Source organism: Macaca thibetana, chromosome 19, assembly GCF_024542745.1.
Source record: "Macaca thibetana thibetana isolate TM-01 chromosome 19, ASM2454274v1, whole genome shotgun sequence".
In the NCBI taxonomy this organism is placed as follows: Eukaryota; Metazoa; Chordata; class Mammalia; order Primates; family Cercopithecidae; genus Macaca; species Macaca thibetana.
Window position 1 is genome coordinate 27,449,122 of NC_065596.1, and position 18,574 is coordinate 27,467,695.

Consider the following 18,574-nt stretch of genomic DNA (forward strand, 5'->3'; position numbering starts at 1 on the left):
TCACCCAGACTGGAGTGCAATAGTGTGATCTTGGCTCACTATAATATTCTGCCTCCCAGGTTCAAGCAATTCTCCTGCGTCAGCCTCCCAAGTAGCTGGGACTACAGGCATGCACCACCACGCCCAGCTAATTTTTGTATTTTCAGTGGAGACGGGGGTTTCACCATGTTGGCCAGGCTAGTCTCGAACTCCTGACCTCAGGTGATCCATCCACCTCGGCCTCCAAAGTGCTGGGATTACAGGCATGAGCCACTGTGCCCAGCCTGTATTTTTTAACTTTATTAAGAAACTGCCCAGTTATTTTCCAAAACAACTCAGCCATCTACCAAGGGAGCACCAACCAAGAGATGAGGAGTCCTGTTGCTCCCCATCCTCCCTAGGTCTTGTGTTCAGCCATTCTAGTATGTATAGTGGTGTCTCACTGTGGTTTCCCATGGTGTTTAAGAGACAGGGTCTGGCTGGGCGCGGTGGCTCATGCCTGTAATCCCAGCACTTTAGGAGGCCAAGGAGGGGGCATCACTTGAGGCCAGGAGTTGGAGACCAGCCTGGCCAACGTGGTGAAACCCGTCTCTACTAAAAATACAAAAATTAGCAAGGCATGGTGGTGGGTGCCTGTAGTCCCAGCTACTTGGGAGGCTGAGGCAAGAGAATCGCTTGAACCTGGGAGGTGGAGGTTGCAGTGAGCCAAGATCGTGCCACTGCACTGCACTCTAGCCCAGACAACAGAGCCAGACTCTGTTTCAAAAAAAAAAAAAAAAAAAAGCGACAGGGTGTCCCTCTGTTTGTTGCCCAGGCTGGAGTGCAGTGGCACGATCATCGGTCACTGTATCCTTGAACTCCTGGGCTCAAGGGATCCGCCCCACCACAGCCTTCTGAGTAGCTGGGACTACAGGTGCACCACTGCACCTGCCTAATTTTTTGTTGTTGTTTTTGAGGTGGCAGTTTTGTTCTTTCGCCCAGGCTGGAGTGCAGTGGTGCGATCTCGGCTCACAGCAACCTCTGCCTCCCGGGTTCAAGCAATTCTCCTGCCTCAGCCTCCTGAGTAGCTGGGACTATAGGCACCCGCCACCACGCCCGGCTAATTTTTGTATTTTTAGTAGAGATGGGGTTTCACCATGTTGGCCAGGCTGGTCTTAAACTCCTGACCTCGTGATTCGCCCACCTCAGCCTCCCAAAGTGCTGAGATTACAGGTGTGAGCCACTGTGCTTGGCCTTAATTTTTATATATATTTTTGTAGAGACGACGTCTCACTATGTTGCCCAGGCTTGTCTTGAACTCCTAGCCTGGAGCGATCTCAAAGTGCTGGGATTAGAGGTGTGAGCCCCCACGCCCAGCCCAGTGGTGTTTGATGAGCAGATACTGTCATTGTAGTGGCTGGTGCTTTAAGTCAAATTCTCAACAACACCTGATTAAATAGTTGACACTCAATTTTATTGCTAAAAAAGTGTCCTCTGGAGTGACAGCAGGTATTTGCCCTCAGCCTCTCCCCAGAGTTCCTGGGAGTATTTCTTTTTTTTTTTTTTTTTTTTTTTTTTGAGACGGAGTCTCGCTGTGTCACCCAGGCTGGAGTGCAGTGGCGCGATCTCGGCTCACTGCAAGCTCCGCCTCCCGGGTTTACGCCATTCTCCTGCCTCAGCCTCCGAGTAGCTGGGACTACAGGCGCCCGCCACCACGCCCGGCTAGTTTTTTGTATTTTTAGTAGAGACGGGGTTTCACCATGTTAGCCAGGATGGTCTTGATCTCCTGACTTCGTGATCCACCCGCCTCGGCCTCCCAAAGTACTGGGATTACAGGCTTGAGCCACCGCCCTGGGAGTATTTCTATTATTGTGGAGGGAATAGGGGATCTGGGGACATGGTGGGACGTACTGTGGAGACAGGAGGTCACAGAACACATATACACACGTGCACACACACATATTCCCCCCAACAACTACAGCCGCCAAAATAACCAGCATGGTGTTGAAACATCCCCCCAATGGGGCTAGAATTCCCCGTGGTGGCCTGTGACCTGCTCCCTGACACAGGTAAGGCCAGGCAGGTCGTGGCGGGTAGACAGCAGGACATCATTTCTCCATCTTGCTGTTTTCTAGCCTTGAGTTGGGGACATGAGTGAGAATTGGGGGTTTTGAGGAGTAACCCTCATGAACACATGTACTCCAGCAGCCAGGCATCCCAGATCTCCTGTCCAGGAGGGGGCTGGGGCCCCCAGCTCCCCAGAGTGTGCAGGCAGACCCCCAGAGCCCTAGTTCATTCATCTATCTATTCCTCATAATCCAGTGTCCAATGAGCACCTCCAGCAGGGCAGGGAAGGTCCCTCCTGGGGTTTACATGACTGATTCCTTCTCAGAGGCGACCGTGGCATCCCCCGCAGGCCCCCGATAGTGTCTGAGGAGGGGGTTCCCTTCCTCAGTGGGGGCTGGCAGCGGATCCAGGGGCAGCTCACTCTTCACTTGTATCAACTCGGGCTCTGTGCTTCTCACCTCCGTACGGTCCACGTAATTTTGGAGGAGTCCTGCCCCCAGAGCGTCACCTTCTACATTGAGGACGGTACAGGACCGGTCACTAAAGGGGTAGAAATGACAGCAAAGTAAGTGGGACGGGAGAGGGTGACAGGGAAGGAAAGGGCCAAGGCCTAAGCCTCCTGCCTCTCTCCCCTTGGAATCTAAAAAGTAAAAATTAAGAGTTGGAGTCAGCCTGGGCAATAGAGTAAGATCCCATCTCCATATAGATAGAAAAAAAAAAAAAAAATTAGCCAGGGATGGTACTGCACACCTATAGTACCAGCTACTCAGCAGGCTGAGGCAGGAGGATTGCTTGAGCCTGGGAGGTAGAGGAAAAAAATTAGCCAGGCATGGTAGTGCATACCTATAGTCCCAGCTACTCAGGAGGATCACTTGAGCCTGGGAGGTGGAGGCTGCGGTGATTACAACCATGATCACATCACTACACTCCAGCCTGGGCGACAGAGTGAGACTGTGTCTCAAAAAAAATTAAAGTATAATTCACCTACCATAAAATTAACCTTTTAAAAGTATACATCTTGGTATTTTTTGGTATATTCAGACTTGTGTAACCATTGCCAATAATTAATTCCAGAATTTTTTTTTGAGACACGATCTCACTCTGTTGCCCAGACTGGAGTGCAGTGGCACAATCTTGGCTCACTGCAACCTGCACCTCCTGGGTTCAAACGATTCTCCTGCCTTAGCCTCCTGAGTAGCTGAGATCACAGGCATATGCCACCATACCGGCTAATTTTTTTGTATTTTTAGTGGAGACGGGGTTTCACCATGTTTGTCGGGCTGGTCTCCAACTCCTAACCTCAAATGATCCACCTGCCTGGGCCTCCCAAAATGTTGAGATTACAGGCGTGAGCCACCGTGCCTGGCTGCTTTCCAGTCTTTATACTCTTAATAGCTTAATCGTGATAGCAAATAATTATGTAGCAATTACTGCTTACTGGGGGCTACTCTAAGGCAGGTGTGTCTATTATCTAATCCTTAGGGAGAGACTGTTCTTCTCCCCATTTTACAGATGGAGAAACTGAGACACAGGGAGATTAAGCACTTCCCGAGGGCATAACAGCGAATGTTGGAGCTGGGATGTGACCCCGAGCAGTCTGGCCGAAGAGTCTGCTGTATTCACCACACAGACGCCCTACTTTTCTGATGTTCCTCTTAGAGCCGCAAAGATGCCATTCCTTACCCTCAGGAATGCTCACGTTTCCCCCCCTTTTCTCCAGAATTCCTTCCTTCTTCTCCTCCTCTTCTGTCCAGAGGCTCTAAGGACTCTCACTCACTCATCCTCTTTTCCGGGCCCCTGCCCCAGTCTCTAGACCCACACTCACACTAGCCAGTCCACAGCCAGGATCAAGGAGATATGGTCGACCGGGAGGTTGACTGCTTCGAGGATGATGGCCAGAGTGAGGACACCTCCAGCAGGGATGCCCGCTGCCCCCACGCTGGACGCTGTGGCCGTGACCCTGAGGGAGAAGGAAGGAGGTTAGGCAGACGCCTCTGTTGTGGGAGAAGATGGAGGTCAACTGGGGTCCGGGGGTCCCATCCATAGCCCCCTGACACTCACAGGATGGTGATGATCTTTACGAAGTCCAACGACTGCTCGCTGAGCTGTGCAATGAACACTGCAGCCACGCACTGGAAGAGCGCGGCACCGTCCATGTTGACGGTGGCACCGATGGGCAGGATGAAACGGCTGATGTGCTTGGCCACGCCATTATTCTCCTCCACGCACTTCATCATCAGCGGCAGCGTGGCAGAACTACAAGGGATGGGGGAGCTGAGTTAGGTCAACCTGCTGACGGGGCTCCACCCACCCTCCAGGTCCGGCCCAGGCGAGGCCCCGAGTACCCCATCCCAACCAGCCAAAGCCCCACTCACCCCACCTAGTGGATCCCCACCAAAGCCTGCCTAAGCAAAGCCCTGTCACCCAATCAGCCAAAGGCTGCCCACCCTCCAGGTCTGACCCGCACCACCAACCCAGCTGAAGCCCCGCCCACCCAGAGCCCACCCACACCACTTGCCCAGCCAAAGCCCCGCCCACCAGATCCTGCCCATACCACCTGTCCAGCCGAAGTCCCGCCCACCTCCCCAGCCTGTCCCTTGGTCCAAGGCCCTCCCATCTAATCTAGATCCCCTTCTCTCCTACCATGTCCAGACTCCACCCCCAGCCCTCACTTGCTATATCTAAGCTCTTTTCCCACAAGCAGGCAGCACTAGGGAACTCAATACCAGGATTACAAAATCTACGAGTCCTGGAACCTCTGGGAGAGTATAGACTACTACCTCCCCAAATACCCACACAATTCACACCTAAATTCTAATGTTTGGGTCCTGCTGACTCTCACCAATAATACATTAATAATTACTATTATCTTGGAAGGGGACAGGGCTAGCAGGGACAAATGAAATGCCCAGGAGAGAAGGTGGAAGGAGTTCTGAGGTTGAATCAGAGCAGAATTTAAGAGCCCCCCAGGGGCTGGGCATGGCGGCTATAATCCCAGCACTTTTGGAGGCCGAGGTGGGTGAATCACTTGAGGCCAGGAGTTTGAGACCAGCCTGGCCAACATGGTAAAACCCCGTCTCTACTAAAAACACAAAAATTAGCTGGGTGTGATGGTGGATACTTGTAGCCCCAGCTACTCGGGAGGCTAAGGCAGAGAATCACTTGAACCCAGGAGGCAGAGGTTGCAGTGAGCTGGGATCACACCACTACACGCCAGCCTGGGCAACAGAGCGAGACCCCATCATTTAAAAAAAAAAAAAAAAGAGTGCCTCCAGTGCCATGGGGAGGCAGTATAAGAAAGGGGGGAATAAATCTCTAAGGCAATCGTTTCCTATTTTTTTAAGGGTGGGGACAAATCCAGGACCTTATGAGGATCTCCTAAAGTATGGCCCCTGTACCCAGATCCAATGTCCCTGGCACAGAAAATTTCATCCACTCCATGCCGCTTATCTTAAACATCTCACCCTAGCCCACCCCAAAGCCGTACCTGGAGGAGGTCCCAAAGGCAGTGGCCAGCGGTGTCACGATGCCCCACAGAAAGCGGTAGGGGTTTTTGCGGGTGAAGAGGAAGTAGATGAGGGGCAGTACCAGGAGCCCGTGGATGGCATGGCCCAGCAGGCAGCACAGAATGTACTTGCCAAGGCGGGCAAAGAGTAAACCCACGTCCTCCATCTCCACGATCTTGCTGGCCACCAGGAACATGATGCCCACAGGGGCGTACCTGGATTGGTAACACAGGCGACAGCTTGTTGCCTCTTCCACGGGCCCAGTGGCCAGGCGAGAGGCTCAGCACCCTGCCCACATCTTCCCGCCTTCTCCTGAGGTCAGGAGAAGCCCCAGCAATGTGTGCTTCCGCGTGGGCACCATTCCCAGGCCTGGGCCCTGAAGCTCCCGTGCCAACCTCACACTCTCTTTTCCCCTCAAAGGTAGAGCAGCCCGGAAATAAAAGTCTCTGTGCAGGCCGGGCACGGTGGCTCATGCCTGGAATCCCAGCACTTTGGGAGGCTGAGGCGGGCGGATCACCTGAGGTCGGGAGTTCAAGATTAGCCTGACCAACGTGGAGAAACCCCGTCTCTGCTAAAAATACAAAATTAGCCAGGCATGGTGGCATGTGCCTGTAAGCCCAACCACTCGGGAGGCTGAGGCAGGAGAATTGCTTGAACAGGGGAGACGGAGGTTGCTGTGAGCCGAGATTGCACCATTGTACTCCAGCCTGGGCAACAAGAGTGAAACTCCGTCTCAAAAAAAAAAAAAAAAGTCTCAGTGCTTCCATCAGCACATGAAGCAGTTACCAGATTTGGACTTCACATGTGAGCCACAAAGAAATGTCCATCAGTGTGTGCCATTCACACTTCTGGGTTGCTTTGCTATGGCAGCTAGCATGACTTGAACCAATACGCTCTCCGCAGATGATGAAAGATAAAAAGGACGGGCACAGTGGCTCATGCCTATAATCCCAGCACTTTAGAAGGCCAAAGCAGGAGGATTACTTGAGGCTAGGAGTTCTCGAGACCAGCTTGGGCAACACAGTGAGACCCAGTCTCTACAAAAAATAAAAATAGGCCAGGCACGGTGGCTCATGCCTGTAATCCCAGGATGTAGGGAAGGCGGAGGCAGACAGATCGCTTGAGCCCAGGAGTTCAAGACCAGCCTGGGCAACATGTCTGTCTCTCTTTTTTTTAAATTTTATTTTCTGCCAATATGTATTTTTTTTAATTTTATTTATTTAATTTTATTTTTTTTTGAGACGGAATCTCGCTCTGTCGCCCAGGATGGAGTGCCGTGGCCAGATCTTAGCTCACTGCAAGCTCCGCCTCCTGGGTTCACACCATTCTCCTGCCTCAGCCTCCCGAGTAGCTGGGACTACAGGCGCCCGCCACCTCGCCCGGCTAGTTTTTTGTATTTTTTAGTAGAGACGGGGTTTCACCGTGTTAGCCAGGATGGTCTCGATCTCCTGACCTCGTGATCCGCCCGCCTCGGCCTCCCAAAGTGCTGGAATTACAGGCTTGAGCCACCGCGCCCGGCTTAAATTTTATTTTCTGCCAATATCTTGATCTTGGAAAAACCCAGTTTCTTTTTTTTTTTTTTAAACAGAGACTTGCTCTGTCACCCAATGCAGTGGCGTGATCTCAGTTCACTATACCCTCCACCTCCCAGGTTCAAGCAATTCTCCTGCCTCAGCCTCCCAAGTAGCTGGGATTGGAGGCGCGTGCCATCATGCCCAGCTAATTTTTTGTATTTTTAGTAGGGACAGGATTTTATCATGTTAGCCAGGATGGTCTCGATCTCCCAACCTCGTGATCTGCCTGCCTCGGCCTCCCAAAGTGCTGGGATTATAGGCGTGAACCACTGAGCCGGCCACCCAGTTTCTTTAAAAAAAAAAAAAAAAATTAGCTAGGCTTTGTAGCTGGGGTCTGTAGTCCCAGCTACGTAGGAGGCTGAGGTGGGAGGATCACCTGAACCCAGGAGGTCAGGGCTACAGTGAGCTGTGATCATGCCACACTGCACTCCAGCCTAGGTGACAGAGCGAGATCCTAGCTCAAAAAACATTTTTTAAAATTACTATTATTATTATTATTTAGACAGAGTCTTGCTCTGTTGCCCAGGCTGGAGTGTAGTGGTGCAATCTTGGCTCACCGCAAGCTTTGCCTCCCAGTTTCAAGTGATTTTCATCCATCAGCCTCCCGAGTAGTAGCTAGGATTAAAGGTGTATACCACCATTCCCAGCTAATATTTGTATTTTTTTGTAGAGAAGAGTTTTCGCCATGTTGGCCAGGCTGGTCTCTAACTCCTGGCCTCAAGCAATCCTCCCACCTCAGCTTCCCAAAATGCTGGGATTACAGGTGTGAGGTGCCACAACCAGCCAAAAAACACATTTTTAAAATAAAAATTTGAAGGCCGGGAGCCGTGGCTCATGCCTGTAATCCCAGCACTTTGGGAGGCCGAGGAGGGTAGATCGCTTGAGGTCAGGAGTTTGACACCAGCCTGGCCAACATGGCAAAACCCTGTCTCTACTAAAAATACAAAAATTAGCTGGGCATGGTAGTGAGTTCCTGTGGTCCCAGCTGCTCAGGAGGCTGAGGCAGGAGAATCACCTGACCATGGGAGGCAGACGTTGCAGTGAGCTGAGACTGTGCCACCGCACCTTCAGCCTGGGCGACAGAGCAAGACTCCGTCTCTAAATAAATAAATAAAATAAAATACAAATTGTAGAAAGGCCATGGCCCGGGTCTTAATAACAACTCCCAGGTATGAAGCATTTTTGATGCGCTGTGCCCTTGAACATGATATTGAATCTTCCCAACACCCACCAGAGGGAGGTTCTATGAGTCAGATTACAGATTACACAACACCCAACAGATTCCTCACAGGAATGCTGGGAGGATGCAATGAGATGCCAGTTGAAAGGAGCTAAAGCTGCCGGGCGCGGTGGCTCACGCCTGTAATCCCAGCACTTTGGGAGCCCGAGGCGGGCAGATCACAGGTCAGGAGATTGAGACTCACGGTGAAACCCCGTCTCTACTAAAAATACAAAAAATTAGCCGGGCGAGGTGGTGGGCGCCTGTAGTCCCAGCTACTTGGGAGGCTGAGGTAGGAGAATGGCGTGAATCCGGGAGGCGGAGCTTGCAGTGAGCCGAGATTGCGCCACAGGACTCCAGTCTGGGGGACAGAGCGAGACTCCGTCTCAAAGAAAAAAAAAAAAAAGAAAGAAAGGAGCTAAAGCTTTTTTTTTTTTTTTTTTTGAGACGGAGTCTCGCTCTGCCGCCCAGGCTGGAGTGCAGTGGCCGGATCTCAGCTCACTGCAAGCTCCGCCTCCCGGGTTCACGCCATTCTCCTGCCTCAGCCTCCCGAGTAGTTGGGACTACAGGCGCCCGCCACCTCGCCCGGCTAGTTTTTTGTATTTTTAGTAGAGACGGGGTTTCACCGGGTTAGCCAGGATGGTCTCGATCCCCTGACTTCGTGATCCGCCCGTCTCGGCCTCCCAAAGTGCTGGGATTACAGGCTTGAGCCACCGCGCCCGGCCCGGAGCTAAAGCTTTTTACAGACAATAAGCGATCTATAAACTTCAGGTGGGGTTATTATCACCCTCCCCTGCCGTGAAGATCCCAGGGATGGCTCCAAGCCAAGAGGACTCCCAAGGCTGGGCATGGTGGCTCACGCCTATAATCCCAGCACTTTGGGAGGCCGAGGTGGGCAGATCACCTGAGGTCGGGAGTTCGAGACCAGCCTGACCAACATGGAGAAACCCCTGTCTCTACTAAAACTACAAAATTAGCCGAGCATGGTGGCGCATACCTGTAATCCCAGCTACTCGGGAGGCTGAGGCAGGAGAATCGCTTGAACCTACGAGGCACAGTTTGCAGTGAGCCCAGATCGCGTTACTGCACTCCAGCCTGGGCAACAAGAGCGAAACTCCGTCTCAAAAAAAAAAAAAAAAAAAAAAAAGCCTCCCAGCATCACTTCCCTAGATTACTCAATCATGGATCGCCCATCAATCATCGCTGACTAGTTACTTCCCCAGCTCCTTCTTGTAAGTCACAGAAGAAAGGCATATTTTCCCAGCCACTTGTGCAGAGAGGGGAGGCTAGATACCCAAGTTCTGGCCAGTGGGAAGTGTCCGGAAGTTATACAAGCAAAATGCCCAATAAATATTAGCTATTAGGATTTACTGTAGGCACGCAATAAGCCAGGCACTGTCCTAAGACCTTCCGTGTACCGTATTAACTTTCTTTTTTTTTTTCTTCTTGAGACAGAGTTTCCCTCTGTCGCCCAGGCAGTGGCACGATCTCCACTTACTGCAACCTCCGCCTCCCAGGCTTAAGTGATTCTTGTACCTCAGGCTCCCGAGTAACTGGGATTACAGGCGCATGTCCCCACGCCTGGCTAATTTTTTTGTATTTTTAGTAGAGACGGGGTTTCACCATGTTGTCCAGGCTGGTTTTGAACTCCTGATCTCAAGTGATCCACCCACCTTGGCCTCCCAAAGTGCCGTTCCCATTTTATAGATGAGGAAACTGAAACAGAGAGGGAAAATCACTTGCCTAAAATCACATAGCCAGGGCATGGTCAATGCTGGATTTAAATGCAGGCCATCTGGTTCCAACGAGTGACAGAGGGTGCCTCACCCCACACAGAATGCCCCACACCTGCCTCTGGCAGCAGACCCACCCTCCAACCCCACCCACCCCAGCCTCCTCTCCCACCACCTACCACATGATCCAGGAGACCAGAACCATGGTGGCCTCATTGAAGGAGTTGAAGAAGCGGATAAGCAGCTCCCCCTCAGGCCCCAGCTTCCGCAGTGCCACACCAAAGACAATGGCAAACACTACTAAGCCCAGGATGTTCATGCCCTCCACCTCCTGCCCCACGGGCACCTGTAGGCAAGGAACAGATCGGGGTGGAAGGGACACTCAGTCTACCTGCACAGTCACTGAGGGCCAGTCCTGGGCACCACTGCGACCCAGCAGAGACATGGCAGCCCTCGGACCCCTTCCTCCTAAGGCTTCCAGGGGAAGTCCAGGTCCAGGGGAAATATATTAGTCATCAGGGATGGCCCAGAGTATGTGGGGCTGGAATAAGGGAGCCCAGGGGAGTGTGGGAACCGAGAGAGGGCAGTGCCAGCTTGGGGAGTAGGGGGCAGTCAGGGGGGACTTCCTGGAGGAAGGGGCATCTGAGCTGAGACCTGGAGGACAGGAGGAGTGAACCAGGTAAAGAAGGGTGGTAAAAGGATCTAGAGAGAGGAAGCAGAATGTGCAACAGCCTAGAAGTGAGTACAACTTGGGCATTCAAAGAAGAGCCATAATCTACTGTAGCTAGAGTAGAATGACCTGCGCAGGGTCACTAGCTGAGGCTGGGCAGCCAGGCGGGCTGGCAGGGGTTTGACCTCACAGGGACCCCTTGGTCATAGACTGTAGCAAGGAGACTGGACTTTCTCCTGAGGGCACTGGGGCACATGGCAGGGCTCTGGGTACTGCAGAGATAGGGTCACATTTGTGTTTTGAAAAGATCCTCTGGCCGAACGTGGTGGCTTATACCTGTAATCACAACACTTTGGGAGGTTGAGGTGGGTGGATCACTTGAGGTGGGGAGTTCGAGAAACCACCCTATCCAACATGGAGAAATCCCATCTCTACTAAAAATACAAAATTAGCCAGACGTGGTAGCACACGCCTGTCAGCTACTCAGGAGGCTAAGGCAGGAGAATCACTTGAACCCAGGAGGTGGAGGTTGCAGTGAGCAGAGATCGTGCTATTGCATTCTAGCCTGGACAAAAAGTACAAAATTCCGTCTTAAAAAAAAAAAAAAAGAAAAGATTCTCGGGGCCAGGAGCAGTGCCTCACGCCTGTAATCCCAGCTCTTTGCGAGGCCAAGGTGGGCAGATCACTTGAGCCCAACAGTTCAAGACCAGCCTGGGCAACATGGCAAAACTCAGTCTCTATAAAAGATACAAAAATTAGGCCGGGCGCGGTGGCTCAAGCCTGTAATCCCAGCACTTTGGGAGGCCGAGACGGGCGGATCACGAGGTCAGGAGATCGAGACCATCCTGGCTAACACGGTGAAACCCTGTATCTACTAAACACAAAAAAAAAAAAAAAAATTAGCCGGACGTGGTGGCAGGCGCCTGTAGTCCCAGCTACTCGGGAGGCTGAGGCAGAAGAATGGCGTGAACCCGGGAGGTGGAGCTTCCAATGAGCTGAGATCCGGCCATGGCACTCCAGCCTGGGCGACAGAGCAAGACTCCGTCTCAAAAAAAAAAAAAAAAAAAAAGATACAAAAATTAGCTGGGTGTGTTATAGTCCCAGCTACTGGGAAGGTTGCGGTGGGAAGGATCACTTGAGCCCAGGAGATCGAGACTGCAGTGAGCTGTGCTCGTGCCACCGTACTCCAGCCTGAATGATGGAGAGAGATCCTGTCTCAGAAAAACAACAATAACAGCAACAACAAAAACCTCTGGCTGCTTGCCAGGTTGAGCAGGTTGAGGGTGGATGGAACAGGGCAGGGAGGGGGCAGCATGGAATGGGGTTGGGGGATGAGGGATAAAGGGAGAAAGGAAGAGCCTGGACCAGGAAAGGAAGACCAGCCTGGGGCAGGAAAAGAGGGGACAAAGTAGAGACCTATCCAGAAGGCAGAAAAGACAGAAACTGGGGAAGGACAGCAGAGTGTCAATCAAATTCCACAGTAAAGACTGAGGCAGAAATAAAACCAAAACATTACAGCAATGGGCAAAGAGGTAGAGCCCCCACTGCCTCCCACTGCTCTCACCTTCACCCTGGTTCCGGTGATATTCCTCTCTTCATAGGAGGTAGAGTACTGTAGGTGGGGTTGGGAAGAGTCAGTGTCCATTGTCACCAGGGCCCCCCAACCCCATGCCGAGTTAACAATGCTCAAAGCCTGCCCTTCCATATCCTTTCAATGTGATCTCATTTCGTCTGCTGGCAACCCCACTGAGGCAGGATGATCAATATCCCCATTTTCCAGAGGTGAAAAACTGAGGCTCAGAGAGGTAAACACATTTGCCCAGAGTCACACAGCTAGAATTAAAACTCACAGGAGGCTCTGAGCCTGTGTTCTCATTGCACATGCATTTTTCCAGGCACTCACCAAAATCAGGTAGCAAGGGCTCCCCCTGGCTGGCATCCCTCCCTGTCCACCCCCCACCCCTCAGGACACCCCTGAGGACTCACTGAGCGAAAGGCTGCGGACACCAGGTTGGAAGGGAAGATATTTCTGCAGAGACAGAGACACAGAGGGTTATTAGATACCACAGGGGGAGGGCAGCATTGTCTGAGAGGCTGGGTTGGTGTTTTAAGGCAGTGAGTGGAAGCTTTGGGGCCCCATCTGCACCCAAACGCAGTCCCTACTCATGCCTCAGCCCGGCAGGTTTGGAACTAGACTTGCACCCCTTTGCAGGATGTGGGGAGTCAGCCTCCTTCAGCCCCAAGAGGCTGGCGTGCTAGCCCTGAGGCATTGTGCGTTCAGGGTGAGGAATGCTGGCCTCCCACGGCAGGCCGGGGGAGGTAGGGAGGTAGGGAGGTAGGGAGGTAGGGAGGTCGCCCCGGGCCTCAGCTCCACCCCATGCAGCAAACTTAATACCCCGGACGGCTTGCATCATCCACTTCCTCCTGGAGGGCCGGCCAGCGCCTCTGAGAGCATGGGGGAGGATCTGGGTGTGTTGGGAGGCGGTGGCAGGAAGGGAGACAAGGGACGGCTTCATATCTCATGAATATGCATCTGTGTTTACAAGGCTACTCTTACTCTTGTTTGACAGTGTCTGCCTTGAGATGAAAACAGTAGCTAAGGCCAAGGCGCTTGCCTGGAATCCCAGCACTTTTGGGAGGCCAAGGCAGGCAGATCGCTTGAGCCAGGAGTTGAAGACCAGCCTGGGCAACATGATGAAATCGTGTCTCTACAAAAAATACAAAAATTAGCCAGGCGTGGTGGCCTGTGCCTGTAGTTCTAGCTACTCTGGAGGCTGAGGTGGGAGGATCACTTGAGCCCGAGGAGGTTGAGGCTGCAGTGAGCCAAGATCACACCACTTCGTTCCTGCCTGGGACAGAGTGAGACTCTCAAAAACTATATATAGCAGCTAAGCCATCTACAGCACCTACTGTGTGGCAGGCGAGCATTTTGGCCTGTGCTTTACACAGATTAACCCATTTCATCCTTATGACAGCCTTAGGAATAAGCACTATTACCCCATTTTATAGAAAAGGAAGCTGAGGCCCAAAAGGGTAAAGAAAATTGCCCAGCTGGGAAATGGCAGAGCTGGGATCTGAACCCAGCCAGCTGGCTCCATAGCCCCAACCACTCCACATGCTCCCTCTCACCAATGACCGGTGTACAGCCAATGCCATATGTCCATATACAATCTGTCAAATGTTATCGGTTTGGGTGTAGGTTAAGATTCAGCAGTATGGGACAATGCCCACGGATGGCCAGCCACGCGTCATGATAGAGTAAAATAACGTCATGGTAGAGTAATGAATTTGGCTGGGTGTGGTGGCTCACGCCATTAATTCCAGCCCTTTGGGAGGCTGAGGTGGGCAGATTATTTGATGTCAGGGGTTCGAGACCAGCCTGGCCAAAATGGTGAAACCCCATCTCTACTAAAAACACAAACATTATCCAGGCGTGATGGCGCACCCCTTTAATCCCAGCTACTCGGAAAGCTGAGGTATGAGAATCACTTGAACCCAGGAGGTGGAGGTTGCAATGAGCCAAGATCGTGCCACTGCACTCCAGCCTGAGTGATAGAGACTGTCTCAAAAAAAAAAAAAAAAAGCATGAGTTTATTGGTGTGTGACCACAGAGGTGTGTATGTGAGTGTGTATTGTGTGCTCCTGAGCCTGTGTTTAGATGTTGGCGTGGCTGGCAGCATCACTGAACAGCTGTGCTACAGGGTGTGTATGACCCAGTGAGCGTGTGTATGTGTGCTGGTATCTGGCCATGGGTTTTTGTCGAGATGTTACAGCCTCAGCTGAGTGTCTGTGTGCCTGTGTCCAGCTGTGTGTCATTTGGTTGTAAGCCTGTGTGGCCGGCCAAGTGTGAGCCACAGCTGTGTTTAACACGCAGGGGAGGCCTGTGCTCATAAACAGCCTTGGAGTGGGTGTGTCTACCTGAAGGTAGGCCTGTATCACCCAGGCCCGGAGGCTGGGCCAGGACCCAGCTAATCTCCCCCGGCCAGAAGGTGCTCCCAGGCTGCAACTCGGGACACCAAGCCTGCCCCAGTCTCCCATCTCAGCCTGCACTGACACCCCAAAAGCTGGGGAAACCCTGTTCCATGACTCATCACTTCCTCCCCTCAACTTCCAGGAAGTCCCCAACCTGGAGACACTGAATCAGCAAGCCCTAAAGGCAAGGGCATCGGGGCCTCTGCCCCCGCCCTCCTCAAAGTCGGGGAGGCCATTCTCGGGGGTGCGGGGCAGAGGCCAGGAGAAGGAAAAGAATCTGCTCCCCTTTCTAACTGGTCCTCTTCTGGGCTGCCTGCTAGGGGGTGGCCCAGACAGAGGAGGAAACGGGAGGGAAAGGTAGGGGAAGCAGGGCTGAACTAAAAGATAAAGGGGAAGCGGCCAGGCCCCAGCTGAAATGGGTGGGAAGCGGAGCCCGAAAACAGAACCTGGTTATATCGGAGTGACACGTGGTGTGGGGGTGCCCCAGGGCTGGGAAGAGGGCCTGGTGGGAGTTACTCAGATCAGACCCTCCAGGAGCTCCTTACCCAGGGATCCCAAACTCTCCCACCCTGGCCCCAAATTATATCTAGAAGCCCCATCTTGGGGCCCTTGACGACGCAAAGATTCCCTCCCCGAAATTTCCTCCTGGGGTCCCCTCCCCTCACAGTATCTTTCTCCCCTAGGCAGACCCTCCTGTGTCTCCCCACATCACTTTCTTCTCCCTCTAAGACCCCACTTATGTACCCAGGCCCCCAAAGTTAGAAACCCCCTTCCCCAGGACACGAGACTTGCACTCCCGAGGGCTGGAGCTCGCCGCAATATCCTGTCGAGTTTTCCTAAGACTCTAGAGGGAAGTCTCGGCTCTAGCTGCCCCAAAGCCCCGTCCTGCCCACGTGGCCACTCCCGCCATCCCTAACACTCTTCTCCACTTCCCAAGGGAGCAGGGTCTGACCTCGCAAGATCCAGGAACGAATCGAGCACCTCCTTCTTGGGGGCATTTTCGGCACTGCCAGCGGCTCCCACCGAGGCGTTGATGGCGGCGGAGGCGGCGCCCGGCTGCAGCGCCAGGGCCAAGGCCACTCCGAGCGCCGACGCCAGCAGCGTAGTGACCAGGAAAAACAGCAGCGCCCAGGCGCCCAGGCGGCCGAGCGCGCCGGGGTCCAGGCTGGCGGCGCCGCCGATCAAGCTGCACACCACCAGCGGCAAGATGATCATCCGCAGCAGGCGCAGCAGCAGCTCGCCCGGGAAGACGAAGGCGCTCAAGCGCTCCGGGCCCAACGCCAGCGCACCTCCGGCCCCCGATACCCCCAGCCCCAGCGCCACGCCGACCACCACGGCCACCACCGTCAGCAGCACAAGCAGGTTGGCTCGAAGGCAGCGTCGCACCCGGTCCCGGGAACCGCAGCAGCCCCCTGCTGCCTCGCCTTGGTCCTCGATGGAGGCCAGCGCCAGACCCCCGTTGGCGGTGGGCTCCGCCGCTGCGAGCCCCTTGGAGTCTCCACGAGGAGGATCGGCCACCATGATGGGACGCACCGCGGTTTCTTAGCGCCTGGAAGCTGGCTGGGAGCGCTTGGGCTCCTTCCCAGGACCCGACGTTCCTAGGACTGAGTTGAGTAACAGCACCTGGAGACTGGAACTTTGGAGGGCTCCTTAGACTTGTGAGTTCACAGCACTGAAGTTCCTTGACTCTTGGAAGCTGGAGTGTTTAAATTTCCCAAGCTGGGCGCTGGGGCTTCTCTGCTCTGCCCCGTGTGCCAGATGCTCGAAAACTGGGAGTTCAGAGCGCCTGGGTTCCTTGGCTGTAGGAGCTGGGAATACGAGAGTTTCTCTGGGTGGGGCGTGGGGCCCTTGGCTCCAGGAGGTTGAGTGCGCCCAGATGGCGGAGGTCTGCAGGAGGCTAGGTTCTGGTGGCGCAGATCCGGGACGCCTGGATCCGGGAGGCTGGGACCCCGGGTGCCTGGGTCTTGGACATGGAGGGCTGGGGCGCCAGAATCTGGGGCCGGGAAGCGGAGCTCCGGGACCAGGGGACCCAGACTCTTAGGTCCAGGAGGGTGGGATGCGGGCGCCTGTGTACGGAAGGCGGTGGTCTGACGCCCAGGAGTAGCGGTTACCAGGGCAGAGAAAACCTCCGCGCGTGCCGCGTAGCTCTGAGCCGGTTTAGCGGAAGCTGCCAGGAGTAAGGGTAGCGGGGCGGGGTTTGAGAAGGCGGGGACCGACCCGTGGGCGCCGATTGGCTGCAGAGCGTTCGGAGCCTGGGCGAGTAGGGGTGGGGCTGATACCCGAGATGGGCCAGGTCGCCCATAGAAGGCCGAATAATAATACCCATCTCCAGGGCCGGGGCCCGGAGAGGACGGGGCGGGGCCAGGACGGGGCGGGGCCTTGGGAGGGTGCTGTTTCCCGCCAAAGGAATTGGGTTGTGGGTTGGAGCTCTTAAACCACAGGGGTTCGTTCCCTGGTGCGAGGGTCGCTAGAAAGCTCAGGTGGTCCTCGGATGATTCATTTGCAAATCAACTCAGCTTTGGAACTCCTCGGCCCTGAGTTTGGTTTTTAGTTGCCTTTGAGAACTTTAATTCCTCGAATATAAAGTGCAGGTGATAAAAGCTTTTGTCTCATATGATTACTGTAAGATTTAAATAAAATTGATGTATTTATTTAGGGAGCCGTGGCTCACGCCTGTAATCCCACCACTTTGGGAGGTGAAGCGGGCGGATTATTTGAGGTCAGGAGGTCGAGACCAGCCCAGCCAACATGGTGAAACCCCGTCTCTACTAAAAATACAAAAATTACCCGGTGTGGTGGCACGTGCCTGTAATCCTAGCTACTGGAAGCCTGAGGCAGGAGAATCGCTTGAATCCCAGAGGCAGAGGAAGTCATTCGCCTTGAGGCCACACTTAGAGAGGATGCCACTTGCGTGTCCACGTCCCAAGCCTCTAACCGCACCCACTCTGCTGCCTCCTCCCCAAATTCTCTGTTAGTGGCCGTTTGGGAGGTTAACAATGAATCATGATTCCTTACTCCATCTGACAGTGTTGAAATCCTCATTCTTTTCCCATCTCTAGCCTGTTCTGTGACATTTCAGGCTTTCACACTTGCTCAAAGATTGTAGTGGTAATGCCAGAAGCTTCCTGAGGCTGTGAGGCCGCAGGTAATTTACAACCTCTGTGAGACTCAGTCTTCGTATGTGTAAATGGGAATAATAATAAGTCATACCACCTTGAGTGTTGCAAGGGTTCAAATGAGATAGTATGGCCGGGCACAGTGGCTCACGCCTGTAATCCCACCACTTTGGGAGGTGAAGTGGGCAGATCACTTGAAGTCAGGAGTTCAAGACCAGCCTGGCCAACATGGCGAAACCCTGTTCCTACTGAAAATACAAAACCTAGGTGGGTGTGGCAGCACATGCCTATAATCCCAGCTACTCAGGAAGCTGAGGCAGAAGAATTGCTTGAACCCAGGAGACAGAGGTTGTGGAGAGCCGAGATCTCACCACTGCACTCCAGCCTGAGTAACACAGCGAGACTCCATCTCAAAAAAAAAAAGTTATTTCTTTGTGCTTTAAAAATTTTTGTTCTTTCTCTCTTCTTTTGTTTCTAACAAAAATGTCTTTCAGAAGAAAGTCAAATACTACTACTACGATTGCTGTTATTGTTATTATTATTGAAGAACAAGCTGGATGCAGTGGCATGCACCTGTAGTCCCAGGTACTTGGGAGGCTAAAGCAGGAGGATGCCTTGAGACCAGGAGTTCAAGGCTGCAGTGAGCTATGCTCGTGCCCAAGATTAGCCACTGGACTCCGTCTGGGGCAACATAGTGAGAACTTGTCTTTAAAAACATGAAAATAGGCCAGACACGGCAGCTCACGCCTGTAATCCCAG

General features: G+C 53.3%; 2 protein-coding genes across 2 annotated transcripts in view; one reads left to right on the forward strand and one right to left on the reverse strand.

The window, feature by feature from the left end:
* SAE1 (SUMO1 activating enzyme subunit 1) overlaps positions 1-18,574 on the forward strand; it is a 549,006-nt gene that overhangs the window by 103,701 nt on the left and 426,731 nt on the right. The gene's annotated exons all lie outside the window — the stretch shown is intronic.
* Positions 1,411-16,865, reverse strand: SLC1A5 (solute carrier family 1 member 5). Its single transcript, XM_050772203.1, has 8 exons — positions 15,652-16,865; positions 12,714-12,756; positions 12,292-12,339; positions 10,237-10,403; positions 5,513-5,746; positions 4,087-4,281; positions 3,851-3,985; positions 1,411-2,565 (listed from the first exon to the last, which is right to left on the reverse strand). Exons 1-8 carry the CDS (start codon positions 16,218-16,220, stop codon positions 2,328-2,330), a joined length of 1,629 nt encoding a protein of 542 aa, XP_050628160.1. The 5' UTR covers positions 16,221-16,865; the 3' UTR covers positions 1,411-2,327.